Source organism: Rhineura floridana, chromosome 19 (genome assembly GCF_030035675.1).
Source record: "Rhineura floridana isolate rRhiFlo1 chromosome 19, rRhiFlo1.hap2, whole genome shotgun sequence".
Taxonomy (NCBI): Eukaryota; Metazoa; Chordata; class Lepidosauria; order Squamata; family Rhineuridae; genus Rhineura; species Rhineura floridana.
In genome coordinates, this window is record NC_084498.1 from 4,598,727 (window position 1) to 4,610,927 (window position 12,201).

The 12,201-nt window shown below is 42.6% G+C and overlaps 1 protein-coding gene across 3 annotated transcripts in view; it reads left to right on the forward strand.

The window, feature by feature from the left end:
• NAA25 (N-alpha-acetyltransferase 25, NatB auxiliary subunit) overlaps positions 1 to 12,201 on the forward strand; it is a 65,317-nt gene that overhangs the window by 1,322 nt on the left and 51,794 nt on the right. For 2 of the 3 annotated variants that reach the window (XM_061603396.1, XM_061603398.1), the window contains exons 2-4: positions 5,220 to 5,305; positions 9,798 to 9,936; positions 10,599 to 10,717. In XM_061603396.1, the coding sequence (XP_061459380.1) occupies positions 5,246 to 5,305; positions 9,798 to 9,936; positions 10,599 to 10,717 (318 nt within the window). In that variant the 5' untranslated portion in view covers positions 5,220 to 5,245. Of the gene's footprint in view, positions 1 to 1,479; positions 1,684 to 5,219; positions 5,306 to 9,797; positions 9,937 to 10,598; positions 10,718 to 12,201 lie in introns of those variants that run through there. The other variant, XM_061603397.1, reaches the window with a different exon arrangement.

Sequence of the window (12,201 nt, forward strand, 5' to 3'; positions counted from 1 at the left end):
GGAGGGTTATGGGTTTCTTTCATGTACTCCCCATACTGGACTTGGTGGAGGTGGTGGACCCCAGGCACGTATAAAACAGGAATAGGGTAAGGGACCATGCAGCTCTTTTCACTGGGTTTTCTCAGGGGAGGGTGGCTGTGGGGGTGGGGGTGGGGGTGATGGACCCATGTGCTTGTCTAGGGCGGGGGATCACAATTCATAGTTCCTGTGTAGTTGGGTGCAGGGGGGGGGGTTCTGTGGTGTGATGGACCCCATAGCTTTAGGGAGTAGTTCCAGGGTCTGTATCTGAGTGAATCCCAGAATATTGTGAAAGTAGTGGGGAGGACGGGGTATGATCTGGAAATTTAATAAATAATAATAAAATAAAAATTATTTATATAGCATTATTGGAAGAAAGTCTCTGGAGTACCATACATTTGTGTTTTAAAAACACGGGATTCTTGGTGTGTGTGGATTTCGGCACCCTATGAATCCTTATAGAATTCCTGGAGCCAAAATAGTGCGATAGGAGGTATGAACCTATTTTACCTAACTGCAGATTTCCTCATTTGAACTGGGGGTGGGGGGTGGGCAGAATGTGAAATACATGCAGCTGGCTGCACATACTTAATGTCCTTATTAAATCTGAGGGGAGGATATGAATTGTAAGGGCTTGTTTAGTGTGGCTTTGTTGTGGTAGTGGTGGTGTTACTTTAGTTAGAACCATGCAGAGGGTGGCAGACTGTTGGCAGCTTTGAGCTCATGGATGGGTACATTGTGAACTTAAGGCAAGATTCCAGTAACAATGCTTTTTATAAAACTTTTGGGTATGTCTCTTTTGCTTTCCCTGTCCCTCGGTATTGCATTTGATGTAGCAGTGAGAGCCAAGACGCAAAGGGTGTCACTTTCAGACACCCCTCATGGGTGCCCCTTTATAATCCATGAAAGGATTGATGTGTGCGGTTATAAGCCTACAAGAAGAATTTCTTCATCAGGATAGCTCCACAACATATTTACAGCACAGTCCATATGCAACTCTCTCTTTTTTTTTGCCAACATTGTGTCCAAAACTAGATCCAAGTGTCTGTTAACTCGGACAGATAGGCGACACAGAAATAAAATTTATTATTATATTATTATTAATAACTTCCTTGCTTCAGGATATGCTTTTTATATTCTTCTGAAATCTACTGTTGCTTCATATTTTCACTTCTGTATGAAACCTTTACATTATCTGTATCTCCCAGCAAAGCAGGTGAAAACACTTGGGACCTCCTCTTTTATTAATCAGTGACGACGTTAATTTGCTGCCACCCCTCCCTCCCCTTTAAACGTAGAAAATCAGTTGTCTGGGCACCTTCCTGCTGCTTAAGGAAACTGCTTTGTAATATCCCAAAATGTATTCCATGCTGTTCTTTTTCAACCTGTCTTGAAAAGCATATTGGTTAGGAACTCTGGTTGTTTTGCTGTACATTTTTACAAATGCAGGCAAAGATAAAATGCAGTACTTTGTATGAGCATTTCTTCTGAATGTTTAGCACTGAAGAAAGTTCAGGCCAAAGCAGAAGCATTTCTTAACTTGCTAATATAAAATGTTAGTCAGGAGGCTTTACTACTTTGGGGCAGACTCTGTAGTGTGAGATGCAGTTCTACAGACCCAAATGTACAGGCCATTTCTGCACTTCAAATGAAGTCAACAAAAGGGTATGTATTTCTGACTTGTATAGTCAGAAGGTTCTGCTTGTGCTTGGTTTATTTGGTGTGAACCAGGTCTGAACGTACATTTTTTACTTGGAGTGAAAATTTTTGGAACTTCAGCTTTTACAGTCTGTTTCATTGATGCGAGCTGAAGTTCTGCACCTCTTTTGAGTGTGTGTATGAAGTTACGCCTAGTGTATAGGATGCGTTTTTGTGTTGGAGTCTTAGCTGATACAATTAAGAAGGGATATTAAGTTTGAAAAACTAGGTTAGACAAAATAGTGGTAGTTTTTAATGATGTATTTTTAGTGTCTTGAATTTCCAAAAGTAGCTACTGGAAATACTCCTTAAAACAAACAAGTCATATGTAAAGAATTGGTTTGAAGGATAAATATTAAGGACCAGTAGCAATCTTAAATGTATTTGGACCTTGCAAAAGGCCTGTTAGGCTTATCAGAGACATTTAATTGATTTTGTGTCTCCTACAAAAGAGCCTCAAGGCAACTTACAGTTAAAAGCAAAACATACAATATCGCGATACAAAAAATGTAAATGCATAAATTAAACCTCACAGGCAGACACCAAATAAGAAAACCCCTCTTTGAGCACAAATCTGGATAAAACACAGAACCCCCATTCAACAGTATTTAGCTATCGGCTGAGAAAAGGCATGTTAACTATAAAATACTAAAAACGTATCTACTAAAAAGAACCTGAGAGAGAAAAAAGCCCACCTGGTGCCAAAAATATTGTAAAGTGGGCATCGGGCAGAGAAAGAGAGAGAATTCCGTAGGTGGCGGGGACACCACCGAATAGGTGGCCTCTCTTGCCCACCCTCCTAATTTGAGTAGGAAGGGGCACTTTCAGGAGGGCCTTTGTAGATGAGTTCAGGGTGTAGGTAAGCTCATATAGAAGGGTTTTCTTCAGGTATTGGAGTCCCAAGGTGTGTAACGCTTTATAGGTTAAAACCACCCTGAATTGGAGCCAGAAATATAGGATGACGAATATAATACCCTGAAGACAATAGGGTTACTCTGGACTCGGTAGCCTAGGATCTTTAAACTGCAAATCCTAAGTCACAAGTATGGAAATGGACTGCCTTCAAGTAGTTCCTGACTTATGGCCACCCTATGAATAGGGTTTTCATGGTGAGCGGTATTCAGAGGGGGTTTACCATTGCCTTCCTCTGAGGCTGAGAGGCAGTGACTGGCCCAAGGTCACCCAGTGAACTTCATGGCTGTGGGGATTCGAACCCTGGTCTCCCAGGTCGTAGTCCAACACCTTAACCACTACACCACAGTGGCTCTCGAGTCACAAGTAAGCCCCATTAATTTCAATAATATCTGTAGGTATTTGAAAGTTGGACCATAGTTTTTAGATATATTTGATCCAGAGTACCTTTAATCAAATGCTGCTTTCATGGTGTAAAGATTCTCATATCTGACTTAACGTGTAATAGTAATTTGTAATTAAACAAAATATAGTGATGTGTGAATGCTATTTGTTAGAACAATGTATTGCCATCATAGCTGCTCTACTACAACTATGATCTGGACGTGTGAACATAGTAGAGAAACCTCTTGTTTTCCCTGGAGACAATTGCCTTTACCTCTGCAACTAAAATAAATGTTTGGACACATTCTTTTTTTTTTCACCTTTCAGCAGCAGTCAGCTTCTTATTTGATGACAGTTGAGCATCCTTCCATTGGTGTTTGGCTTTTATCTTAATTGCTTATGTGTTGTACAGAAGCTTAATGAAGTTGTACTACTGTACTCCCCAGAGCCCTCCACCCTCAGGATAATGCTTAATACTTGTTCTTCACAATTTGTCATTCTGGTAGCTGAGATAATTATGTTATAACAGAGAATGGTGGCAACATTTTAAGTTCTAGAGAAACTTGGTGAAGTCGTTCAATGCCTAATCTTTATGCATTGGTTTTTTATTCCTTGTGGACTTCCACTTTTCCAATTGCTCCATAAAGTTGTTTATTAAACAGACTTTGGAACTTCAGTCATTAGGGTGGTGTCTACATTGTGGAATCATTATGGATAAACCAATGTCAAGCACAACAACTTTAAGCCAGTTCTACCAGGGTGCTCATTTTAAAGGTTCTGAATGGTTTTTTAAAGGTTGTTCACCCTCTGTGTGTGGGGTTGGAGCTAAGAGGGAGAATCAAATGCAAGACAGGACTAGCAGCCCAAGCCACATACTGCCCTGTGCTTTCAGGCAAGAGACAAAGAGGTACAGGTGGCTGCTATGATCCTTCTGTGGACACTCTAGGCTGGCCTCTCTCCTGTTGGGTGCCCATCATCTGATTCTATTATCATTTACCCACATGTACATTTGTGGAGGGAAATTGCATGAGTTGATCCTTTGCCTGCTTTTCAGAGTAGAACAGATGTTTTCAGCCATACTCCTGCTTCCACTGAATTGCCAGCAACACTGCCGTTAATTGCCTGCTTGTTCTTTACCATCTTGTTTTGCTCCTGTTTGGGTCACTCCTGAAATACTCATTTATGAATTTATATTGAGGACTAATTTTGCACCCAACTTATGTATATAACCACTGGATAGAGAGGGGCTGAGTTATTCTCAGCCAGGAGCTTGTCTCGTCGCTTTGGACAAGTCCTTTTCCATCTCAGCTGTAAATCTCTAGCCTGCCCAGGGTAGTTGTGATGATGAACCAAATAAAGTGGCAAATCCTTTTGATGTGTAAATAATAAGAGGCAGCAGGGCAAGAGCCTCTCTGTGTAAATAACCTTTTCTAAAGTGTCTGTAATGTTCTTCATAGAATGCCTCACTGGGCCAGGCTAAGGACCGTCCAGTAACAGGTATTCCCTCTTGCTTGCCCTCAGCATCCAGAAGACACACATCCATTGCCTCTGATGGAGGCTTGCCATGACTAATATCTTTTAAGAGACCTATCTTTCCTGATTTTTTCTAGTCCTCTAGTTAAAAACCCAAGAGCCACTGTGGTGTAGTGGTCAAGGCTACGACCTGGGAGACCAGGGTTTGAATCCCCACACAGTCACGAAGCTCACTGGGTGACCTTGGGCCAATCACTGCCTCTCAGCCTCAGAGGGAGGCAATGGTAAACCCCTCTGAATACCGCTCACCATGAAAACCCTATTCATAGGGTCTCCATAAGTCGGGATCGACTTGAAGGCAGTCCATTTCATTTTCGTTTAAACACCCACATGGTTGTCACCACACATTGCTATAATAGCTTCCACAAGTTACTTATGTGTTGTGTGAACAGCCACTTTTTGTTTGCACTGAATCTTGCCTCCAGTCAAATTGATTGGTTTGCTCCAGACATCTAGTGCTGTGAAAGAAAGGGGGGGGGAGATGAATATTATCTATTGCCTTCAGATCAGTTATATGCCTTTGTCATGTTCTTTTTTACCTGTCTCTTTTTCATGTTGTTCCCTAAATAAACCAAGTGTGAAAACAGCCCCTTAAGAAAACTGTGGAATAGATGTTCAGCTTACCAGCCTGTAGAAGTAACCCTTGTGGGTTCCCCCCCCTTGTCTTTCATTAGATTACCTTGATAATGGCAATAATAAAATGGCAATCCAGCAGGCAGACAAGCTGCTGAAGAAACACAAGGATCTTCACTGTGCTAAGGTAAGCTCAGGGTTTGTTTGCTTTAACTTGCTAAATTGTCTCATGTGTCTCATGCCTTACGTAAGCAACAGCCAGGCTCTTCTCTGTAGTGGTTGCCTTGATAGTATGGGGTAGGGAACCACAGGCCCAGAGGACAGTGATGGCCCTGCCCCACCAATCTCAGTCCACGCTCAGACAGCCCCCACCTGTCTGCTTTCTCACTTGCAACTCCTCCAGGGGGTGTCTCAGTCTTCGTGTCGCCTTTGTAGAGCTCAGCATCAGGGCTGTGGAGCCAGAGTCGGAAGCAATTTTGGGTGGAGTCGGTAGAAATGTACCAACTCCAGCTTCAAAATAAAATTAATACTTTAATATTAATATTAATTTATTAATATTAATAAATTAATATACATTTGCCATTTATGAAGGAGTTGGACAGTAGAAAAATAGAGGAGTCAGAGTCGAAGGTTTGACGTACCGACTCCACAGCCCTGCTCAGCATGGAGTAGGATGGGGGCAAAATAAAAATCAGTTGGCTCTGCCTGTCGTTGACTGGCTATTGTTGGGCTCCTTGCATTCCGCCACACTGGTTGCAGTGGGCACCAACTGGGGAATAAATACAGCCCTCTGGACCTCTCTGTCTCGCCGTTGGGCCTCTCCCTAGGGCACAGCCCTCACTGGCCCTGCTCTGCACCTTCCTCAGGTGCTTTTGCCTGGCTGGAACGTGTCCTTGAGCTGTGATAATGCCTCTTGGTTGCCTGGATGATGGATGGAGAAGTGTGTGCCTCTAGCAATCTGTCTTTTGCCAGAATGTGGCGTACTGTACAAAGGTAAATCTATTACTCTGCTCACTTGTGGCTCTGGTCCCTACCGACTTTTACATCTGGCCCTGTCCACCACGGGCATGTGGCCCCTGGAAGGTTGCCTGTGAGGGAATGAGACACTTGGATTGAGAAAAGTTTCCATCCACAGACTTGAGCTCTGTCCTCTCTACAGCTGTTTTAGAAAAGAGGGTTTTTTTTCTGCCATTTTTACCCTCCGCTTTCTTGGGACAAGTGGGGTGAGTCTGTTTGTGCTTCAACACACACACACACAAACCTTGCACAACCACTTAAGCTTAATCCTTGTTACTCCAGCCTTTCTGTTCTGCTAATTCCCAGCAATGAGTTTGACTTTGCTGCCACATTAGTCAAGCTGTCAAATAGCTACAGAGCAAAAGTTAATCATTCTTCAGTGTTTGTTTCTATCTACATTGAAATAGCTCAATAAAATAAGGCAATTAGGGTTAGTCAGTTGACCAGGTCAAATATAGATAAACATTTTCAAAGGATAGGTATAGTACTAATGCATTAAAGCAGGGGTTCCCAATCTGTGATCAGTGAGCTCATTCAGGTGGTCCAAGGCGTGTGTGGATTTGTGAATAAAGACGGGACACGAGGGCTTCCATCACATCAAATATTCATATTGATTTTAATTGTATAGTTATTTCTTCTTTGTGTTTTATTGTATCACAATTTCAACTCTATAGAATTCAAATACAATAAACTATAATACATGAGAAATGAAAAATGTATTTATTCCTGAGGCCCAGGTGACATCAGTGGCTAGGAGTGCCTTTTACCATCTTTGACTGGTAAGGCAGCTGCAGCTGTTTCTGGACCAGGATAGCCTGACCACTGTGGTACATGCACTGGTAACCTCCAGGTTGGATTACTGTAATGCGCTCTATGTGGGGCTGCCCTTGAAGTTGGTCCGGAAGCTGCAGCTGGTGCAAATGTAGTGGCGAGACTGCTCATTGGGACAGGGTATCACCCCGCTGCTGAAATAATTGCACTGGCTGCCCATTTGCTACTGGGCCAAGTTCAAGGTTCTAGTTTTGGTGTACAAAGCCCTATACAGCTTGGGACCAGGATACCTGAAAGACCGTCTTATCGCTTATATACCCAGTCGATCACTGCGCTCTGCAGGTGAGGGCCTCCTGCAGATACCATCTTGTCAGGAGGTCCATTTTGCACAACATAGGAAACAGACCTTTCGTGTGGCGACACCTACCATGTGGAATTCCCTCCCCTTAAGTATTAGACAGGTGCTATCTCTCATCTTTTCGGCGCCTGTTGAAGCCCTTCCTCTTTCAACAAGCCTTACTTGTTGCTTTTTAATATGTTCTTAAACCTTTTTTAAAATGTTTTTAATCTTAGAAGATGTTTTGAAAGCTTTTTTAAGAAACGTTTTTAAAGATGTTTTTGTTTTAATGTGTTTTAAAAGTTTGTTTTTATGATATTTTAAAGTTTTTAGTGCCGCCCTGGGCTCCTGCCGGGAGGAAGGGCGGGATATAAATCAAATAATAAATAAATAAAGAAGCAATAAAAATACAATTAAAAACCATACAGTATGTAGCACAGGGCATTACAATTGCTACAACAGGCAGAAAAACTATTAAGTGGTCTGCCAAGACACTCATTGGTCTGGGGGGGGGAAGGTTGGCAGCCCCTGCGTTAAAGCAAAGCTAGGAAACCTCCAGCCTGTGGGCTGAATTTGGCCCAGTCCAGCTCCAGTTTGGCCCAGGTGGCCATTTTCCCCAAACTTCACACATCTGACACCAGGTGTGACATCTGATGTGGGACAGGTAGAGACATCTCTGGATTGATTGCATGACTGAGTTCCCAATGGACAATCCCCGCAGAAAGCAGCTTTGCCCAGCCCTATGCTCAGAGCTTGGGAAGTGGCAAGTGTACAGCTGGCAAAGTCCTCCGCCCTACAGTTCCCAAGCTCCCACAACCAGTTGGCTGTCGGGCACTTGGAAAGCACTGTGCACAGAAGTTTGACAGATGGGTCCCGCCCGCCTATCAGAGCTGACCCACAGGGGTGGGGACTAATAAGGATCAGGGTCGCTGGGCCAAAAGTTTCCCCATCCCTGCATCAGAGATAAATGTATGCTATGTGCAACAACAAAAAAGTTAGTTTATTATTATTGGTGTTTATTGCCTGCCCTTCACATAGAGTCCCAGGGCAGGTTACAACAACCTTAAAATACAGTGTAAAAAGCAAATAAAAACTACCAGAATCACGAAAAGGGTGGGTCTTAAAACTATATGTCTCAGGTGTCAAAAGCCACATTTGCCTAAGGGTCTACAGTGAGGTTGCCAGACGAGGAAGTTCCACAACTTAGGGGCTGCCACAGAGAATGCCTTCTCCCAGGCCGCCACCCCTAAGCTTCTGAGAGTGGTGAAACTACCAAAAGGGCCCCCTCTGCTGATCTGAACAGCCGAGAGAGTCTGTAGGGAAGGAGGCAGTCTTTCACATATTACAGAAATGAAGGGAACAGGTTCACTACACCTGCTCTTAACCTGCTGGTCAGCTTATGCTCTTCTTAGGGCAGGAGCAGGGAATCTGTGACTCTCCAGATGTTGCTAAACTGTGCTTGCCATCATCCCTGACCATTGGCCATGTTGGCTAGGGCTGATAGGAGCAGAAGTCCAACAATATCTGGAGGGCCACAGGTGCCCCAGCCCTGCCTTAGGGGAGGGAGGCAGGCAGAACAGCTGCTAGAATTGGATGTGCAACTGGGAGTGGTTCTGTCTTTCCTGCAGCAAGCCACATACGGACCAGCAAGGAGTACCCGAGAGGGCAGAAAATCAAGTTGGGAGCACAAAACGCCTATGTAAGAGGGAGCAGTTTTGTGGAAGGACTAAACACAGAGCGAGATTGGGACTAAAATATACACAAGCAACTTCCTTTCATGTGGGGCCCAGAGGTGAATGAGGAAGACTACCCTTGTTCAGATGATGGGTGTGCCTTTTTAATAGCATCCTAGTTTTCATTTCATAACTAGCTGTGTAATCCAAACCCTGAATTTGCCAGACTGGAGAGAGCTAGGACACAGCTGCCCCATACCAGAAATAATCCCCCCTGCTGGCAGAGGACCATCTACATGGTCAGGAGAAGCTTAGCAGGCAAAAGTCATACCTGCTGTTAACTTTCCTGACACAGCATCCTAAATGGGGCTGGGCTGTGATTGCTGTGCACTTGAGTTGCCAGTGGGGCCATGTGTCTTTGTGCTAAGGTGAGCTCAGGGCTAGATGCAGAAAGACTTTATATTTGTATTACTTTTATATCTTATCTTGTATTTTATTGTATTACGATTGGCATTACAATTTGCAAATTGTAATACAATGAAATGCATGATAAGAAATAAAAGAAGCAATTGTTTTATTTATTTATTTTTATTTCATTTAATTTATATACCGCCCTAAGCCAAAAAGGCTCTCTGGGCGGTGTACATAAAATTAAAAATAGAATTAAAGATCATTATGACTATTTAATGTGGACATGCTGCAGACCACCTGAATGAATCTCGCAGACCACTGCCTTATGGTATATGCTCCATTACTACCACCCACCAAACCGTTCCTGCACCCATTCACTGTGTAGCTGAATTTGTTTCTCTATAGCGCTTCCTTTTTTTGTAGCTTTTGAGAGAAGCTCCTTTAAAGCTGCCTCTTTGATCCATGTGCAGGTTTTGAAAGCCATCGGCCTGCAAAGAACCGGGAAGCAAGATGAGGCATTCACTTTAGCACAAGAAGTAGCAGCCCTTGAACCCACGGATGACAATTCGTTACAAGCTCTGACTATCTTATACCGGGAAATGCATCGGCGTGAGTTCTCTGGTTAACTTTCCTCTTCCATATTTCAGGTGTTTCAAAGTGGAGAGGTGGCAGATTAAGGAATGCTGGCTCCAGATGTATTATGTTTTCCAGAGTATTTAATTCTGGGTTGTAGAACTTCAAGAAGGAGAGATGGAACAGGGTCCGGATTTGGCAGCAGGGCTCTAGCAAGCTCACTTAACAGTGGGCACAGCACCAGACTGCCATTCTCGCTGCCATTTTAACATTTTGACAATGTTTCTTATGTAGCATTGCTCCAAGAGAAATTAAAATACAGCTAGACTAAGCAGCTTGGAGTGTTGGGCCAGGATTTTTTTTTGTAAAGGGCCCAAGGCAGATATTGGAGCCCCAGAAGCTGCCCAAGGAAGCCAGGCGCTGATGCCAGCGCTGGGAAAATGAGAAAGATGCTCAACACAGATTCTGAGACAAAAGTCTCTGTCAGAATATTTTACACAGAAAATTACAGATGCCTAGCGACCCAAGTCACAACAAATCTGAAGACTTTTTTCCCCTCTGTTACTTGTTGATGTCTCATTTAAAAATCTTTCTGGAGTCTGTTTTGAATTTTGTGTTCTGTAAAATTCTTTAGGGGTTGGGAGAAGTATACAGATCATAACAAAACACACACTGGTTTCTTAAAATGTCTCATTTAGCGGAGCTGGTCACAAAACTCTACGAGGCAGCTGTGAAGAAAGTTCCCAGCAGTGAAGAGTATCATTCCCATCTCTTCATGGCCTATGCAAGGGTTGGGGAATACAAGAAGATGCAACAGGTATTTGCCTGGATCAGAGCTAAGTCCATTTAGCTTGAGAGTAAATGCACCCCTCAGAGAGGCAATTCGATCTAAAATCAGCCTAAAGATCTGCTGAGATTCCATGTGTGTGCATGCAAACTGTTTAGTAATCAATTGTGTATAAAGTCTTGTAGATCAAGTTGTATTTATATACAAAACATTTCTTCCTAAAACTTTCTAAAAATTTGACCTGCCCTTTGGTTTAAGATACTTGTGAAATGAGATGCTTTTAAATGCTTTACTTTTGCATTTAACTCGTAACATTTGAAAAATCTGCAAAGCTACTGGGTTGTTGTTGCTTAAGTTGTTATTGTGAGACCCTGGAAATAGATCTGTGGGACTAGTTTAGTAAATATTTAACTCTGTGAGTAACACTACTTAAAAACATCAGTTTGCTGCATGCATAGATAACAGATACATACATATATGCATACACATTATTAACCCAGAGGTATTTGCAGTATCAAGCTCTGTGGATGTGTAAAACGCAAGTCTACAGAGGTCTCTGTTGGCTTGAGTGTATCAGTTCTTCACAGTGTGTGCATGTGCATATATATGTATGTGACAGGGAGTGAGGGAAACACCTATATTAATTATGATTATGTAGCTATGTGTTGAGCACCATTATCAGCAAAATTGCACCCAGCACCATTACTCCCATTTTTAGCCGTTGTATGTCAGAGGAAGATTGGTAATTGTGGGGGAAACTGTTTTTCAAGGAATTTTTTCTCATTGGGGAACCCCTGAAATACTGCCAAGCATTCCTTAGAACACATTTTGACAAGTGCTAGTTTGTGAAAAGGAGCTATATGTATTCTTTTTCCTGCCACGTTTCCTGTTGTGGTTCACAGGTTTGAGCAAATGACTTTCAGTTTTGGCATACTGGTACAGGAACTCAAAGGCAAAGAAATCAGCCCATGGATAGTGAAACAGAAACTATTCCTCTCTCGTTTCTAAGTGATTTAACTAGAATTAAATGTCCTGTTTAAATGTATAGGGTTGTTAGTCCTACTCAGAACCATTGAGATTAATGAGCATGACTAATTTAAGTCTATTAATTTTGGTGAATCTACTTTAAATATAACTTCATTGGATACAACTTATACTAGCATTTTCCTCTCAAAGACAAGCCCCTTAATTAGGAAGATCATAGTGATTAATATACAGGGCACCAGTATTGACTGACCAGCCATACAGATATCCTAATCACAATTTTATTCTAATTTATACTCCTGAGGTGGGAAACTGTCAGTTCCAAAAGGCCTTATCTATCTATTTGCATAGATAAACAGCCCTTAGCATTTCAGTGACATTTTGTGTGTTCAGAACATTGTGGGCATGTTCGTATGGATGATCTAACCGAATAAATCATTCCATGGCTGGTAAAAAGGGACTTTTGGACTTGGCATGAATTACAGCAGGAGTGAGCAGACTCCCAGGGTTTACGTCATGTTTTATTAGAA